We start from the raw sequence: 19,160 nt of genomic DNA, 5'->3' as shown, positions 1-19,160 counted from the left end.
GGTCATTCATCTCAAATTCTTTCATCAAGTATTTTGCAGTTTTCTCGAGTTCATTTGGGGTTCCGATGATATTTAAATCATCAACATAAACTGCAATGATAGCGAATCCTGATTGTGATCGCTTTATGAAAACACAGGGACTAACTTGGTTGTTTTTGAATCCTTCTCTCATAAAGTATTCACTCAGACGGTTATACCACATCCTTCTAGATTGTTTTAATCCATAAAGTGACCTTTTTAGTTTTATGGAAAGCAATTGTTTAGGCTTGTGGTTTTCTGGTAGTTTTAGTCCTTCAGGGACTTTCATGTAAATGTCTGTATCAAGTGACCTATACAAATACGCAGTCACTACATCCATTAATCGCATTTGCAGTCCTTTTGTGACTATTAAACTTACCAGAAATCTTAATGTGGTTGCATCAACTACTGGAGAATATGTTTCTTCATAATCAATCCCTGGAATCTGAGAAAATCCTTGGGCTACAAGTCTTGCCTTGTATTTAACTATTTCATTTTTCTCATTACGTTTTCTCACAAATACCCATTTGTATCCAACGGGTTTTACACCTGCTGGTGTAAGGGTTATATTTCCAAAAAATTCTCGTTTTTCAAGTGACTTTAACTCAACCAGCATTGCCTCCTTCCACTTTGGCCAATCACTCCTACGTCGACATTCTTCTACCGTCCTTGGTTCAACATCATTTTCATCAGACACAATGTCGATTGCGATGGAATTTGCAAATGTTTCATCCACGATAACATCTTTCCTATTCCATTGAGTCTTGGTAGAGACGTAGTTCATTGAATTCTCATTGTTATCGATATTTTGAACATCTTGTTCATTTCTCGTAGGGTTGTCTTCTTGGTCGTGCCCTATTGGATTATCATCATTTTCTTTACTTTCATCCACATTTGGTCTTTCTTGACCTTGTGACGGGGGAACATCATTAGTCTCATTTTCTATTCCATCCAATCTTTTCAATTTTCTTGGCTTAGAATCTTTTGAACCAAGTGGTCTACCACGCTTTCTGTGTGCTTGAGATTCACTTTCTATGGCCTTATTACCAGTTGGAATTTTGATACGTGCAGGGGCATTTTCTGCTGGTATATGTGATTTTGTCACCTTCTTTGTGTCTACAAATGCATCAGGCAATTGATTTGCAACACTTTGTAAATGAACAATTTTCTTGACTTCTTGTTCACACATATTTGTTCGTGGGTCTAACATCAACAGTTGTGTTGCATTCCAAATAAGTTCTATTTCTTTCTCACGTGGGTCCACTTTCTCTCCCCCTAAGGCTGGGAATACTGTTTCATTAAAGTGACAGTCCGCAAATCTAGCCGTAAATAAGTCACCAGTCAATGGTTCAAGATATTTAATTATAGAAGGGGATTCAAACCCGACATAAATTCCCAGTCTTCTTTGTGGACCCATTTTTGTTCGTTGGGGTGGAGCAATGGGAACATATACAACACAACCAAAGATTTTTAGATGTGAGATACTTGGTTCTCGACCACAAACAAGTTGTAGTGGTGAGAATTTATGATAAGTTGTAGGTCTCAATCTAATTAGTGCTGCTGCATGTGTTATAGCATGTCCCCAAGCAGATGATGGCAATTTTGACCTCATTAATAATGGCCTTGCAATCAATTGTAATCTCTTAATTAGTGATTCAGCTAGACCATTTTGTGTATGAACATGAGCTACTAGGTGTTCAACATCAATTTCAATTGACATACAATAATCATTAAATAATAAAAATGGATTCGTAATTAATGAGGTTTGACTTTCGTTGACTTTCTCTCTTCTCTCTCTTCTTCATGGTTCTTCATTTTTGATTGGTTTTCTTCATCAAATCTGGATTTCAATGGCAAAGAAGAAGAAGCAAGCTATTTATACACCTCAAATTGCGCAACAAAAGGATGCTCATGAAGTTGTTGGTTCGGTTTTGAAGAATTTGGGAATTTCAAGTACCCCTTTTGTTCCTAGCCCGATTCAAGAGGGGGATGAGCTGCTTACTCCGGTGCCGGCGGTTGCTCAGGCAGCTTGTGGTGCTATTTCCGGTGGTTAATTAGATGCTGAAGCTACTGTTGCTGCTAAAGTTGCTGCTAGATCGAACCAGTCCAATGGAACAGTACCTAGGGTTTCTGGGTTTACTGTTCCATTGAATGCTGGTGGATCTGGGCACGATGGTGAACCAGGTAATCCTGTTCTTCCTTCCTCACCCTTCCTGGAACATATTGCGCACAAGGTTACTGAAGATCGAGCTGCTTCCCTTACTGCCTTGGAGGTGAGCTCGCGCAATGAAGACCGTGCTGCTGCTTCCCCTGTTCTGGAGCAGAATGTGACTCGAGATTCAAATTTTACTGGGAAATTGGCTGCAAAAGGAGCTACATTATCCTTTGTTGCTCCGAAAGTGCAAGATGGAAAGCTAATTGCTGAGCTACAAGCAGCCGAGCTTGAGGAAGGTAATCGAAAATGGGCTAATGCTCTTGTTTTTTATGTGGTTGGCTTTAATCCTACTATTGCTGTTGTTCTTCGTTTCTTTGCTCAACAATGGAATGATATGCAAAAACCAGATGTGTATTGGCATGATGATGGGTACTTTATTATCAATATGTGTTCTAGTGATGATAGAGATACTATACTTTATTCTGGTCCTCATATGTTCTTTGGAAAGCCTGCAATAGTGAAGCCTTGGTGCCCCGATTTTGATTTTCATGCTGAAATTCTTAGAACTATTCCTCTTTGGGTTAAATTCCCTAATCTCCCACTTAATTGTTGGGGATCTCACACTCTTAGCCGCCTTGGTAGTTTGCTTGGAGTACCAATTTGTGCTGATGAGTGTACTACTAGACAGCTTAGAGTGTCTTTTGCTAGGGTTCTGATTGAGATTGATGTTACAAAGCCTATGCTAACCTCTGTGTGGGTTGAGAGTCCTTCGAAGGAATTATTGGAGATCAGGGTGGTGTATGAGTGGGCTTCTTCTTTTTGCTCTAAGTGTAACAAGATTGGTCATGATTGCTCTGTTAAGCCTTCTTTGCCTAAGCAGGCTCCTAAGGAACCGGCTCCTGTTCCTCCTAAGCAAAAGCAAGTTTGGGCTCTTAAGCCTACCCATGTTCCTGCTTCTACTGCTGCTGTTGATGTTGGGGTTTCTGTTCATGGTCAATCTATTATTACTCCACAGGTTCATACTCCTAAGAATTCAGATGAGGGTTGGAGAATAGTAGGGAGGAAAACAAAAAGCCAGCAAACTAGAGTTCATCAGCCCGCTTCTACTTCTAATGCTTTTGTTGCTTTGTTTGCAAATGAAATGGATGGTGCAGGTGGTTTCACAATAAATCCAAGCAGGGGTGAGGTTAATCCCCCTTTGGTGTCATGATTTACTCTATTTGGAATGTCAGGGGCCTGAATGACCCTGGCAAAGTTGCCTCTGTAAGGAGGTTGCTTCACTCTCATTCAGTTGATGTTGTAGGATTGCTTGAAACAAAAATCAAATTGAAAAATGTTCTCACTTATCAGAGGAAGTTTGGTTCTTCTTGGCTTTGGTTGTGTAATTATGATCATTCTCCCAAAGGGAGGATTTGGCTTGGTTGGAATGTGGATAGAGTAACGGTTAATGTCTTGAAGGTTCATGAACAGTTCATTCATTGTACTGTTTCTTCTAAGGATCTCTCTACTCAAATTTTTCTCACTGTTGTCTATGGTCTTCACTCCGTTCATGATAAACTTTCTTTGTGGGAAGGGCTTAGAAGCATCTCTATCCAACATTCTCCTTGGCTTTGTGTTGGTGACTATAACTCTATTCTTCATGCTTCTGATAGGCTTCATGGTGCTGATGTTACTGATTATGAGACTAGAGACTTTTAGAATTTGGTTGATGATTTGGACCTCACTGAGCTCAAAAGCAAAGGGTCCTTCTATTCTTGGTTTAATAAGGCTCATACTGGCCCTAGAACGCTCTCTAGACTTGATAGAGCCTTTGGTAATCAAGCTTTGTTAGCTTCTCATGGGCATGTGGAGACAATTTATCTCCCTCCTTCTTTATCTGATCATAGTCCTGTTTTGTTGGATATTTGCTCTGGCCCTATTGGGAAAGGTCGACCTTTCCGATTTCTAAACTGTATTGCGGATCACCCTGATTTTCTTGATACTGTTTCGCAGGCTTGGGGCTCTGGTAGTTCTGTTTGGCAGAAGCTCAATTCTGTAAAGTCTAGTATCAAATCTCTTACTAGCAAGCAGTTTGGTAACATTGAGGAAAAGATTGACCAGGCTAATCATGAGCTCTCTAGAATTTAAACCTTAATGGCTCAGAACACTGATGATTTGGATTTATATGCTAAAGAATCTGATGCTATTAAGGTTGTCAAGCACTGGAATGATATTCAGGAAAGCATCTTCAAGCAAAAATCTAGGATTAATTGGGTTAAGCTTGGAGATGGCAATTCCCACTACTTCTTTTCTGTGATGAAGACTAGGCAAGCAAGGAATAGAATTGACTCCATTTTTGATTCTAATCAGGTGTTTCTCAAGGATCCAGATGCTATCTCTCATGAAATTATCTCTTTCTATAAGTCTCTTTTAGGGACTCAGGCTCCTTGGCTCCCTGCTGTTTACCTTGTTACTATGCGGAGGGGTAAGCAGCTTAGCTCTGCTGCTCAGAGCTACCTCATTAGGCCTATCTCTCATGCTGAAATTGATGCTGGCCTTAAGGGAATTGATAACACTAAAGCTCCTGGTATTGATGGCTATAACTCCTTTTTCTTTAAGAGAGCTTGGCATATTGTGAAAGATGATATTTATGCAACTGTTATTGATTTCTTTAATAATGGGATTTTGCCTAGGCAATGGAATTGTACAACTATTACTTTGGTCCATAAAGTCCTTTCTGCTTCTCATGTTAAGGATTTTAGACCTATAGCCTGTTGTACTGTGGTCTATAAGCTCATTTCTAAAATCATAACTGCTAGGCTTGCTGTTGTCATTGGTGAGGTGATTGATGATGCTCAGGCAGGGTTCATTCCCGGCAAGCACATTGGTGACAATATTCTTCTTGCAACTGAATTGATCAAAGGCTATGATCACAAATTTATCTCTCCCAGGTGTATGGTTAAGGTGGATTTGAAGAAAGCCTATGATTCGGTTGAGTGGGGTTTCTTGATCACTATCATGCAAGAGCTTGGTTTCCCTCAGAGATTTGTTGATTTGATTTGGAATTGTCTTACTTCTGTCTCTTATTCTATTCTTATTAATGGTTTTCCTGCCCCCCCCCCCCTTTGAAGCTAAGAAAGGGTTAAGACAAGGTGATCCTATGTCTCCCTTTCTCTTTGCTATTGGTATGGAATACCTCTCCAGATGCCTTGATGAGCTTAGGTTGTCTCCTGAATTTAACTTTCACCCTAGATGTGAAAAGTTAAACCTAACTCACATGATGTTTGCTGATGACTTATTGATGTTTTCTCGAGCTGATAGTGTTTCTGTTAAGCTTCTCTTCCAAGCCTTCTTGAAATTCTCGGGTGCCTCTGGGCTTTCTGCTAATCTTGATAAAAGTGAAGTCTACTTTGGAGGAGTCTCTGTTGATGTTCAGAATGAGTTGAGGGAGCTTCTTGGTGTTTCTCAAGGCTCCATTCCTTTTAGGTATCTTGGGGTCCCTCTCTCTTCAAAGAAGCTTACTATTGCTCAATGTAGGCCTCTGGTGGAGAGAGTCACTGCTAGAATTCAAGGTTGGATGGCTAAACACTTGTCCTATGCTGGGAGGCTTCAATTGGTTAAGAGTGTGTTGTTTGGTATCCAGACTTATTGGGCTCAAATTTTTATTCTTCCGAAGAAAATTCTGAAAGAGATTGAGGCTAGGTTCAGATGCTTTCTTTGGACTGGATCCTCTGCTCCTGCTAAGAAGTCTTTGGTTGCTTGGAATAATGTCTGTCTTCCTAAAGTTTGCGGTGGCTGGAACCTGCTTTCTCTTCCTGAGTGGAATAAAGCAGCTGTCACTAAGTTACTTTGGGATATTGCTCACAAGGCTGATAATCTTTGGGTTAAGTGGGTTCATATCTACTATTTCAAGCATAAAGATTGTTGGACCACTCCTACCCCTGCTAGATGGTCCTGGTTTTTGAATAAGATTTTGAGTTGTAGAGATATTGTGAATGATCAAGGGGGATGGGATGGTTTCGTTCAGGGCAACAAGTTGAAAATCAAGAAGCTTTATGCTGCTATTAGGCCTCAAGTGCCTAAAGTTCCTTGGAAGAGAGTCACTTGCCATAACTTAGCAACTCCCAAGAGTGTTTTCATCTTGTGGCTAGCTTTATGGAATAGGCTTGTCACTAAGGATAGGTTGCTTCAATGACACATCTCTTGTGATCCAAAGTGTTTCCTTTGTTTGAATGACAATGAAAGTGTTCAACATTTATTTTTTTATTGTGATTTCTCTAGGAAGGTTTGGAGTAAGGTTTTGGGGATCTTGCGTGTTTCCAAGCCTGTTCAGCAGTTTAGTGATGAGATTGATTGGATGAAGAAAATCTGCAGAAGTTCCAGATTAAAGAATAAAGTGATCCAGGTGGCTTTCACTGAAACAGTTTATGGTATTTGGATTCAAAGGAATGCAGTTCTCTTTACTGGTTGCTGCAAATCAGTTGATGCTCTTGTTCGGGATATTGTCTTTCACTCAGTTTGTAGAATCCCGGCGGGAAGCAAATATTTGATTGTCTAGGGCTTGTCTCGGGCTCCTTATGCGTGTGTTCTGGTTTCTTTATTTTTCAGTTGAGGTTCCCGTTGTTTTTGTTTTGTTTGCTGTTCTTTTTTTGCTGGTTTGGCTGTTTGCTTGCTGTCTTTGTGCTTTTGGTGCTATGCTATACTAGGTGTTCTGCTGTGCACTGCTTTGCACTGGTTCTGGTGCTATTGTTGTTGTTGCAGTGTGCTGCTATTGTCTGGTGGTAATGCTGCCCTGCTGTTCTGTTTTTTTTTTACTGCTGCTCTGATCTGCGCAGTGCTTTGCTGCCTGCTGTTTGCTTTTGCTGCTGGGTGGTCTGCTGTGTCTTGCTGTGTGCTGTTGTTTTGCTACTGCACTGCTGATGCTTTGCTGCCTGCTGACTGCTTTGTTGCTGAGTGTTCCGCTGTGCTATGCTGGGTGCTGCTGTTTGCTGCACTGCTGGTGTGGTGCTGCTGATAGTTTGTGTTCTGCTGTGCTTTACTTTTGCTGCAGCTGCACTGTCCTGCCTTGCTGCTCTTTGCTGCTGCTGCTGCGTTCTGCTTTTGGTGTTGCTGTGCCCTGGTTTCTTGCTGCTGCACTGCTGATTATGTTAATGCACTGCTGTTTTGGTGCTGTTTTTGTTGCTGCAGTATGTTATTATTGTTGCTTTGGTGCTCGTTTTGTTGTTTATCTTTGTTCTTTTGGTTTTTTTTAGTCGGTTTGCAGGCATGTCTGCTTCTGGCTGTAGTTTTTGGTGACTTTCGGGTGTTTGGCTGTGTTGTTTTCTGGTTTTTTGTTGTCTGGTCCTGGTTTCCGGAACCCTTCCTAGAAGGTGGCCGGAAATATGAGTCCAGTTGTTCTAGGCCCTTCCTAGAACCCTTCCTAGAAGGTGGCTAGGTTTGGGTCTAGAACTGGTCGTGGGGCGACCTGTTGTTTTCAGGTCTTTTGGTGTTCTGGTGGTAGTTATAACTTAGCTTTTGTAAGTTGTCACTTTCTCTTTTTGGTAATAAAATCTTATTTTCCAAAAAAAAAAAAATGTTTGGGATATGAATTCCCCAGCATTGTCAAGCCTTATTTTCTGTATTGTATGATCTGGGAACTGTGCTCTTTATTTGATAATTTGGGCAAGTAATTTTGCAAAGGCAACATTTCTACTTGAAAGTAGACTAACATATGACCATCGTGTAGAAGCATCAATTAAAACCATGAAATATCGAAATGGTCTACATGCTGGATTAATTGGCCCACATATATCTCCCTGAATTCTTTCCAAGAATTTTAGAGATTCAGTAGCAATTTTGTTCATAGATGGCCTTCTTATTAATTTTCCAAGTGAACATGCAGAGCATGTTAATTCATCTGATCGAGGAATTTTGACATTTCTTATTGAATGTCCAACTGAATGTGCTATTATTCTTTGCATCATCCCAGTTGCTGGATGCCCCAAACGATCATGCCTTAAAATAATCAAATTTTTGTCATCTAACTTCTGGTTAGATACCATATTCATTTCCACGGGTCGTATGTTTATACGATATAATCCCGAAGAGTATGCTGACAATTTCTCATATATATGTTTCTTGCCATGTTTTTCTGCCGTGAGGCATATATACTCCCTTTGATTTGTAGTTATTGTTTCTAGATGATAGCCATTTTGGCGTACATCTTTAAAGCTTATGAGATTTCTTTGAGATTTACTCGAATATAAAGCATTATTTATTATTAATTTTGGTCCATTTGGAAGCATTATACAAGCCTTTCCAGATCCTTCAATTAATTTAGCTGACCCGGAAATGGTGTTTACATTTGCTCGAAACAACTTTAATTGTGAAAAATATTTTTTATCCTTTAAGATAGTATGTGTGGTTCCACTGTCCAAAAGGCATTGATATTCGCACTAACTTCAGGCAGATCCATATCTTCATAAAATAAATTTGAGATTAGTTTAGAATAATATCATACAAACTTTTATTGATGATAGATATTTAAAGTACATGACTAGAAATTTAAAATACAGGATACTAAGAAAATACATTAAAACATAGCATATATAAAACATAGCATATGTTACATTAGTAGATGGGAAACCTAAGCATTGTTGTTGTTTTCTCCGAGAATGAAATCATTTTCAATTTCAGCATTGTCCATGAAATAATCAGATACATCAAGGCTGGGACAAGGAGCATTTTCCTCATTAACATAATTTGCTTATGCATTTTTCTCTTTGCCTTTTACAGAAGCCTGATAAAGGTCTTCCAAATGTTTGGCCGTACGACAAGTACGTCCCCAATGACCTGTCATGCCACATCTGTAACATGTGTCTTTTCCTTTCGAAGGATTTTGTTTGTGGCTTCCAGACGATTGTCCCTTCTGTTTTTCAAAATTTTCAAAATTATTGTTTCTTTGAAAATTGTTTCTGCCACGACCATGGCCGCGTCCGCGATAATTTCCACGGCCTCTTCCACGGCTATTGTAATTTCCACGTCCACCTCTTCGTGTAGCATTTGACTCGGGTGGATAAGAATTTGTTGCATTAGCCTCATGATGAGTAGCCAAAGTCCTAGTTGGTCTCAGGTTATGATTTTTCAACATAAGTTCACTATTTTGTTCCGCAACAAGCAATACACTCATTAATTCATTGAACTTTTAAAAACCTCTTTCACGATACTGTTCTTGCAACAGTATGTTACTTGCATGAAAGGTAGTGAGTGTTTTTTCAATCATCTGTTCATCCGTAACTGGATGATCACAGTATCTCAATATAGACACTATCTCATGTATGGTTGAACTATAATCAATTACAGATTTGAAATCCTGGAACCGTAAATTTGTCCAGTCAAATAATGCCTTAGGAAGGAGCACCCTTTTGTAATGTCCAATTCTTTCATTAAGGCAATCCCATAATTCTTTGAGATCTTTAACCATCATGTACTCAGTTTTAAGGCCTTCATGTAAATGATGCCTTAACAACACTAAGGCTTTTGCCTTATCTTTTTCAGTGATAGGTTTTACAACCGTCATTGCAGAAGAGGTAGCATCAGTTGTTTGACCAAAGGGGCTTTTATTTTCTTTAACAGCGTGTTCCAAGCCTTGAGCTTTCAAATTCATCATTGCATCCACTTTCCATTCCAGAAATTTCTTTCCAGATAAATCTAAGATGCTGAACTGTCTTTTCTTAAGGTCTCCCATTTTAGCTACAACAAATTACGTGATAATTAGTTTATAATGACAAATTATATGTACAACTCACATGTTTAGTTCTTCCATATTTATAATTAGGTCAATAAAACACGTGATTATTAAATTTAATAATAATAAACCATAAATAATGTAGTCTTTTCTCCCCCTTGGTTTATTATTGTGAGTAATTATATGATTAGGCAAAAATTAATCATGTTAGTTGAAAAAAAAACAGCAAAACGACAACAATAACAGTAGTAACAATAATTATAATGATAACGGTAATATTATACAATGATGATTAATTACAACAAACAAACATAATAAAACAAAAACAAGCTTTTAATATACTAAAACGACAAAATAAGTGAGTTTTACTTATACATGATGACAACAATTAATATTGCTACTAATAAAATTACAAGCGCCGTAATTAGAAGGAAATATTGTTTTATCTTCATTAAATCTTCCTCAAAAGTGAAGTTGTGGGTGTTTTGGGTGTTTTGATTGCCGTCGTCGGGAAACATATCGGAGAAGAAAGGGGGTGATAAAATTTTAGGTGATTTTTGGATAAAAAGTGGGCACGGATAAGGGATTTGTGGTGAAATCGGGGAAAAATTCGCCTTTTATAGAGGTAGGTTTGTCCGTTACTGTTCCGTACAACTGTAAAAATATCATATAATAGTCTAATGTACTGGCTTAAAATTATGGTCTATATATATATATTTATAATTCTAAAAGGTTATCACACTGGGAATGCAAGCCATAGTTGTCTGAGAGCCCTAATATCTATAAAAGATCATGGGTTCGAAAACGGAAAGAAACACAAAAAGTATGTAAAAGTAAGAAAAATAATAAGTATAAAAGGTTGCATCTTTTTGTTAATCTAGTTAATAATATGCATGCAAAGTTTCTACTAGGCAATTATAATAACTAAAAAAATTTACGTAAAATGAGTATGTAATATCAACATGAATCAAACAAAAAAAACATCAACATGAATAAAACAAAAGATGATAGTAATGAATTCACAAGTAAGAGAACTTTCACCGTTGTTTTTGAGGTATATATATAATACAGTAAATGTTTGAGTTTCTGGTATAGAGGATCCCAAATATGGGCAACTATAGAGCATACTCTTCGAAACATTTAAAAGTAGATTGTATTATTTGTTATAAAATTTTATAAGTAGGTATAAATATACCTAACTGGAAACTGGTGCTGATAACGTGTTGAAGTTTTACCGATAGAAAGTCTTTAATCAGTGAAAGGAGAAAGTGAAGGAGGAGTAAAGAGGATGAGTGAAATTGTAGTATGTTATTATTATTGCCTCGTATGACATCCTATATATACAGCTAATACTTCTATACTAAGAGTACAATTCAATCATGCTCATATATTGCCATATAAGTTCACAAGGGTTGGACTTATATGTGCATTGCAACATCAAATCAATGATTGGCATTCACATTGTCTTTTAACATTATGTTTATATATAATGCAGGATAAATAAGTACTTTTCCTCGAATAAATTGAGACTAGATTATAACAACTTTCATTAATATTCTAAATTTCTCAACGTTCGTTCGCATGTTCACTGTTATTAAAATTATTCAAATAAAGTAAGCACTTTGGCAATAGTTTTATAGTTAAGGGATAGGTTGTTGACCAAATGTCTTTGATGGTGTTGTATTTAATTAAAGAAAACATTATGCTTGTATGTTGTATCATATCAAACACGTAATCAATCTAAGCTAGATATCGAAAACTAAAAAACCTAAGATTAAGACATGAGACCTTGTGACATATTACTGCCTAACCAAATGGGACTCGAAAATACGAATAAAAATTCTAAAAAAGACTCGATTTTTTAAGTAATAGTTTGTGAATCTCGATGATGGGTTTAATGTTCAAACCAACTGTGAAATTAGATAAATCTTTAGATCTTAACAATCCAAAGATCCGATCAAAGCCATGTTACCATGTCAGATAATATAAAACTCCTTAAAAAATTAAGGGTCTGTTCTGTTCAGCTTTAGTTTAGTTTAGTTCATTTCAACCCTTATCAGTTCACTTCTTTTTCAGTTCTTTTGCTAATTTATTTGTTTTATATGATTTAGTTAATGATATTGTTAATGACAATTTAATTTAGGCATGGCTTTATGCCGATCTTTTTAAGTTCATCTTTATGTCTAATGATGTTGCTAATGATAATTAAAGCCAAATTTCATACTTTTTTTGTATATATTACAATAAATATGACAATAATAATAATAATAATAATAATAATAATAATAATAATGATAATAATAATAATAATAATAATAATAATAATAATAATAATAATAATAATCGGCACAACGTTGTTCGTGACACCCTTATTGATATTTGTTTTCAGTCTGGGATTTCTGCTTGAAAGGAGGTTAATGTTGGGTTGACTGGAGGGAACGACGGGGCTCTTCGACCGGCAGATGTGTTGCTTTATTCATGGGATAGAGGCCTTGATGTATGTGTTGACTTGACGGGGTCTTAACCTTAAACGCAATCGGGGTTGTCTGACTTCGTTCCAGGTCGTGTTGTGTCGGCGGCGGCTCAGCGGAAGCGGGACAAGTATGGGACGCGTTGCAGGGCTATTGGCTATGGTTTTCTTCCTTTCCCCTTTTCTTCGTTAGGGGAATTAGAGAAGGATGCTATTGCGTTGCTGAAGCGGGTTCAGGCGTTCGCTAAGACTCAAGATATTGGTGCTCGTGCAACTGCTCACATCTTCAGCAGGATCGGGTTTGCAATAGCTAGAGGGGTGGGGGCCCAGATTGTATATCGGCTCCCCACCAATTTCTTTTAAATTGATTGACTTTGTAGGTTTTTTTTTAATAGTAATAATAATAATAAGGTGTTGCTCTTGGTTCTTTCTTCTTCAGGTGTTGCTCCGTATAATGAGCCTACTCTTGCGGATTTGCTTTCAAAACACCCTTCTTCTCCACCTCCATCCTTGCCTGCTGATATACTTATTGATCAAATTCATCTCGATGCTTCTTCTGCTGTTGTTTGGATCGAATTAAGATTTTCCTACGTGGCATATCGTGTGGCAGGGACGGGTTACGTGCTCAACACCTTACGGATTGCTTGAGTGGTGCTGTTGTGGCTGTCTCAAACGAGTTGGTTGACTCTATTTCCGGGGTGATTAATCTATTTCTAGCTAGTAGATTTCCTATGGATCTAGGAGAGTATATTGCTAGTGCTCCACTCACACCACTTGTCAAGCCCAGTGGTGGTATTTGTCCTATAGATGTGGGTACTGTTTGGCTGCGTTTGTTTTTGAAGGTCGGTGCTGTTATGGTAAGGTATTCTTTGGGAAGTTACTTTGATGGTCTTCAATTTGGCGTTGGTGTTTCTTCAGGTGGTGAGGAAATTCTTCATGCTGTGAATCGGTTCATTGAGGTTTGTGGTTTTGATGTTGGTCTTTCAATGTTGTTGGTGGATTTTTGGAATGCCTTCAATCTAGTTGATCGTGCGGTCATGTTATGTGAATTCCATCGTCGTTGTCTGGGTATTTCGCGGTGGGTTGAATTATGCTACTTTAATCCAGCCAGTTTGTAATATGGGGACCACACCTTATAGTCGTCTCAGGGAGTGCAGCAGGGTGATCCCCTTGGTCCTCTGCTTTTTGCTTTGGTTTTACAACCCTAGTGTAAAATCATAGACACTTTTGAGGTATGTCTTTAGGCTTGGCATTTGTATGACGACACTATTATTGGTGACACATTAGTGGTGGGGAAGGTTCCGCCGTTGATTATGGAGGAAGGGCCTCGTTTTGGGTTACATCTTGACGTGGACAAAACTGAAATTTTTTTGCCTACAGAAGACCCTCAAAGCAGGCTTGTGGGTGTCTTTCCACCTAACATTGTTCAAACTTTGCGTGGTGTTAAGTTACTTGGTGGTCCTGCTAGTTCTTTATCTGGTTTTAGTAGTGAGCTTGTGATGAATAGGGTGACCAAGACGATAGCGCTTATGGATAAGGTTGCTACGCTGGATGATCCTCAGTGTGAGCTATTGTTACTTAGGTCTTGTACCAGAGTTTCTAAACTCTACTTTGCATTGCGTACTAGTCCCCCAAGTACTTTTGAGGCAGCACAGCGCACTATTGACCGGGCTCTTCGATCTTCTTTGGAGCGTATTGTTACTGCTTCAAGACCTGGGTTTGGCGATTGGCAGTGGCGGCTTGCCACCTTACCATTTGCGCTTGGAAGGCTTGGTGTTTATTCTGTAGGTGATGTTCAACATTATGTTTTTCTTGCTTCTCGATTACAGTCTACTAGGTTGCAAACAAAGCTTATATGACATGCTGAAATTGCTGGTCATGGTCGAGCTTTTGAAGATGATTTGAGTATGTTTAATGGCATATTGGAGTCTGATTTTTTAAGTAATCTTTGTGAGGTCGCTGCCCCGAAACTCATTAAGAAATTGGCAAATATATATTTCACGAAGGTTACCGATTCTGCAGAATCCACCTTTTCATTATCTCCTCGACTATCAGCATTGTGAAAATCTCAACAAGGACACCCACGTCTGCTTGGATTCAAGCCGTTCCTATTTCAGGGTTGGGTCAGACTATGAACGCAAAGACTTAGCGATGTATGTTATGCTACCGATTGGGTGTTCCATTGTTCTCTATCTCGACACCGTGCTTGACGAGGGGAAAACTAAGTCGTTATCTAATCTTCCCTCGGTCAAATTAAATTTATAAACACTTAACAAACCCTAATACGAGTATAGAGGGAAGTCAAGGGTCGAACCCAAAGGAACGATAATGTTCAAGCACTTTCAATTATGCGCCTAAGCTAGGTCGAAGACGAAGGTAAGAGAGAATACTAACAACTAACAAAACAAGTAACCAAGGAAATTAAATACTAGGAACGGGGATCAACAAGTAATTATGTCAATTGCAACAACTTGGGAAGAGCATGCCAATCAAAGGTTGTGAGGACTAATGATAAGAGCAATCAATATGAATCAAAGAGCTATCTCCTAATTGTTAAGCTAGGGTTCACTATGAATAACAAACTAAGAGAATCACAATCAAAACCAATCGATAATTGCAATTCCTAAATCAATTGTTCATGTCATTAGCAATTACAATGCAATCTAGCATAATTCTCAAGGCCAAATTGAATTACACACATGTAAACATTCACTAATCACTTTAATATCAACAATCAATCAACACAATTCCCAAATTAATCACAATTAATCAATCATACAAGTTTCACCCAATTCCTAGCCAAACAACTATTCAAGAATCACCATCTATCAACTAACAACTATGGAAATCAAGAATCAATAAAATATCAAGAACAATTACACTAATCAAGCATCAAACATCAAAATTAAACCAAACAAACATGAAATTAAACAAAGCAATAAGGTGAGATAGAGTTAAGAATGCTCATTGATAATAGAGAAGTTCTTGAACACAATTGTCACCTTTGTATCTTCAATCTCTCAATCACCATTAAAATCCTTCACTTTCTCTCTCTAAAATTACTCCTAATCTAGCCTAATCTAGAGAGAGAAGCTCTCAACCTAAGAGAGAAAACTATTCTAATACTAAGAATTATGTGAATGAATGATAATAAAAACCCCCAAAAACAATATATAAACAAAAGGAGAAAAGAAACTTAAAATCGTAAAAGACCCAGAAGTCCGCGCCCTCGGAGAAATTGGCCGCTCCCGCGGACACCCCGAAAGCCGCGCCCGCGGGGCCAAGGCCCGCGCCTGGGGGAGTTACTGCCCAAAATGGCAAAAATGGGTTACGACAGATTTGCAGGGCCAACTTTGGAAGGCTGTAACTCACGATATAGGAATTATATGAAGGCGTGCAACCTATCATTGGAAAGCTCTTGAAGTCTCGTTTCCAACTCAACTTTAATCACCTCAATCCGATCTGTAGAACTCGAGATATGGCTGAAACAATGCAGAAAGGTCCTTTTTGATACTTTGTAAGCCTTCATTTTCCTTTGTTTCTTGGATTGGCTTGACTTGCGTGCTTGGCTTCCCTAACTTGGATCCGTTAAATTCCTTGAATGCACTTGAGCTCCCTCCTTGATGATTAAATCCCGAGAATCTCGACACACCTACAAAACAAGTCAAACAAAAGGAGAAGCGAGGGAAAAAGCCGAGAAATGAATAAAATACTAAGAAAACAACTAAAAGCACGCATTTCTCTAAACTAACACACAAACACGCAAATCAAGAATTATTCCCTAAAAAACCACATAAACGACTAAAAACGAGCATAGAAATATAAAGAAAACATAGCCTAAAGGTGCCATAAATGGCACGAATCAGTGCTCTGCTTGTTCGAGGGTTTTTCCAGGGGATATTTTCGGCGATTACGCGGTGTCGTGTAATGGTATCGTGGGTAATAAACATCGACATAATGTTGTTCGGGATACCCTAGTTGATGTTTGATATCATTCTGGGATTTTAGCAAGGAAAGAGGTTGACATTGGGTTGTTTGAAGGGAACGACGAGGCCCTCAGACCTGCTGATGTGTTACTTTATTCTTGGGATCGTGGTTGCGATGTCTGTGTAGATTTGACAGGATCTTCTCCTTTGACACAGTCAGGGCTATTTGACTTTATTCTTGGACGATTGTGGCTTATGTAGATCATCGAAAGCGGGTTAAGTATGAGGCTCATTATCAGGTGATTGGATATGGTTTCATTCCCGTCTCCTTTTCTTCGTTTGGGGAATTAGAGAAGGAGGTTATTGCGTTGCTTAAGCGAGTTCAAAGGTTCTCGACGACGCAAGACATTGGAACATGTGCTGCAGTGAAAGGAATGGTGTCCTTCGAACAAGTGTATTATTCTAATAGTGGGTTCAGAATTATTAGAAAGCTAATATATTTAGTAAGGTCAAGTGATCGGAATGCATAGGTGGAGGCCGCTTCCGATCAGTAATATTAATGCATAATTAATATAACAGTTTAATCTTGACTGAACCCTTCGGGTCACACCCAAGCAATGAACAAACCGACACGACGAATTAATTCGGAAGAATTAATGAGTCGCTCGAGTAATAAATATTAAGACGTCGGAAATTCGAGCTTGGAGCGTCAAAACCGAGCGTCGGAGAATCTCAAATGTCAAGCCAAAATTTAGAATTTAGTGAGACGGGAAAGTACTTCAAGTAACAAGTAAAATCCTAGCCACGCGAAAGGCAAGGAAAGCGCGCCAAATAGGAGTGTCCCACATGGCAGCACGCATGGCAAAACGCCATGTGGCAGTATGTGTGGCAGCGCACTTAACCGCCACGTTGGCAGCCAACAAGTGGCAGCGCGCCACGTTGGCAGCCAACAAGTGGCAGCGCGCCACGTTGGCAGCGTACATTGGCAGCGCGCCACAGTGGCAGCGCATGTGGCAAGGGCCGTGGACCCAGGTGATGGGTCATGGAAATGGACCAAAAGAAAGTGGCCCAACAGAACCCAACTCGGGGCTAAAGGTTGGGAGACTGTAGGCGTCGCTCGAAGTGCGCCTACGTTAAAGCATGTGTGAATATGCTTGGCAGTCATAAGAAGTGGGAATTGACATATACGATTAGGGATAGGGAATGTAGGGAGCCGCGAAAAAGTATTTAAGGAACTTGTAAACCGTTCACGGATCATAAAAAGGCAACCACGATAAGGGACAACGATAGGAAACAACGATTGACGCGTGAAGGTTACACCCCATTCATAATCCATGAGATTACTAACTCCATATGGTTCAGAACCACGAAAGGAGGATCGGGGATGATGGTACGTAGTGAGACATGGAGTCACATTCTCTTGTATTGACCTCTACTCGATTTTTATATTGAAAAGTGATTCCTGCGATCTTTAAGACATACAAACAGAGATTCAACTTGCTCCAAACAATTATTAGGCTAAATTGGTTTAATATTAATTCAAAATATAATTCTAAAATATTGTGATCACTTGATTAAACAATAAGATTAAAAAGGATCCTAAACCGGTTGTCTAAATTATCTTATTAGGCGTGATTTTCAATTACATATTCCCTTTAACATGCAATATGGTGATAAAAAATAAAATAGAATAAACATTAATATTGGAAGCAATTCAACAATAATACTGTTAGTCAAATCAAATATAAAATAACCCTAATCATGATACTAGCAATATTAAAATAAAACAAGAGTAATTAAATTAATTAATTACTCACATTTCGCACGTTCCTTTAAATTGCTACATCATGAATAAACTGTTAATAACTTCAATTAAAATATAAATCAAATGGAAATTAAATGAAATAAAAATTAGATTTGATTTGGTCCAAACCCTCAGTCAATTATACCTTTCACGCTTTTGTTAAAGTATAGAACTTCAGGTATTGTATGGACTCCTTGGAGTGCTTAGGGGAAGGAATGAAAGAATAGGGAGGCTAGTGTTTAGGCTAAAGAGGTAGAAGAGAATTATTTGTGACCAAGCTTGTTGATTTTTTAAAAAGGGGAGATATGACTTCTATTTATAAGGAAAAAAGAAGTTCGAAAAATCAAGAAAAGATAAGAATTCGAATCGGATAAAACTCTTGCGATAGACAGCAGTTTTTGCGGTTTTTGTTTTTATCATATCTTTTGATCTAGATATCGGAATAAGATAAATAAGATATCGTTGGAAAGATCTTGAAGTTTACTTTCTAACACAATCAAAATCAGATTACAATATTTTGTATAATAAAAGATATGGCCGAAATAGTGAGACGGTGTCAGTTTTGAATAGAGTTTGACACATTTTATTCATATCTTTTCCGTTATAACTCGGAATTGATATTATAATATATCATTGGAAAGTACTTTAAAGGGCTATCCAACCATATAATATTTGGATAAAAATTATGAGGCACGAAAATAATATCTGTCTATCTTTGAACGTCTTTCAAATCTGATAGAAATAGGATTTTCAAAAAGAAAAGTTTTATTCAATTTCAAACTCTTTAATCTTATCTTTTCAAAAAGGATAATTAAGATCTTATAGAAACTTATAGAAGTTTCTAATTAATCCTAATTGTTTTAGGAATAGGATTAAATAATTTGGACCCTCCACATGATCATTGGGTCGTAGCTAAGGCGGGCTAAGGTTCGGTTTGGGTTCGGCTTAATATTTTTGCCATAACTTATTCGTTATAACTCGGATTTGGGCTTATAATATATCTTTGGAAAGATCTTTTCAAACCCCATCCAATTATTAAATCATTAAACCCATAATATGGACCAAAATTAACAGGATTAAAT

General features: G+C 38.2%; 2 protein-coding genes across 2 annotated transcripts; one reads left to right on the top strand and one right to left on the bottom strand.

The window, feature by feature from the left end:
* The first annotated feature begins 1,868 nt into the window (after positions 1-1,868).
* On the top strand, positions 1,869-4,300 carry LOC145627959 (uncharacterized). Its single transcript, XM_081680299.1, has 4 exons — positions 1,869-1,971; positions 2,077-3,301; positions 3,406-3,841; positions 3,941-4,300. The coding sequence occupies exons 1-4, from the start codon at positions 1,869-1,871 to the stop codon at positions 4,298-4,300; spliced, it is 2,124 nt and encodes a 707-aa protein (XP_081536425.1).
* A 5,035-nt stretch (positions 4,301-9,335) lies between these two features.
* LOC145627958 (uncharacterized) lies at positions 9,336-9,878 on the bottom strand. The gene has a single exon (XM_081680298.1). The coding sequence runs from the start codon at positions 9,876-9,878 to the stop codon at positions 9,336-9,338; it is 543 nt and encodes a 180-aa protein (XP_081536424.1).
* Between the last annotated feature and the right edge of the window lie 9,282 nt (positions 9,879-19,160).

This window comes from Chenopodium album, chromosome 4, assembly GCF_948465745.1.
Source record: "Chenopodium album chromosome 4, dcCheAlbu1.1, whole genome shotgun sequence".
In the NCBI taxonomy this organism is placed as follows: Eukaryota; Viridiplantae; Streptophyta; class Magnoliopsida; order Caryophyllales; family Amaranthaceae; genus Chenopodium; species Chenopodium album.
This window is presented reverse-complemented; position numbering and strand designations above follow the sequence as displayed.

Coding starts and splice junctions, on each gene's coding strand:
- LOC145627959 (XM_081680299.1), top strand. CDS start 1,869: ATGGCAAAGAAGAAGAAGCAAGCTATTTATACACCTCAAATTGCGCAA. Junction 1,972..2,076: donor GAAGAATTTGGGAATTTCAA/GTACCCCTTTTG, acceptor GTGGTTAATTAG/ATGCTGAAGCTACTGTTGCT. Junction 3,842..3,940: donor ATAGGCTTCATGGTGCTGAT/GTTACTGATTAT, acceptor TGGTTTAATAAG/GCTCATACTGGCCCTAGAAC.
- LOC145627958 (XM_081680298.1), bottom strand. CDS start 9,878: ATGGGAGACCTTAAGAAAAGACAGTTCAGCATCTTAGATTTATCTGGA.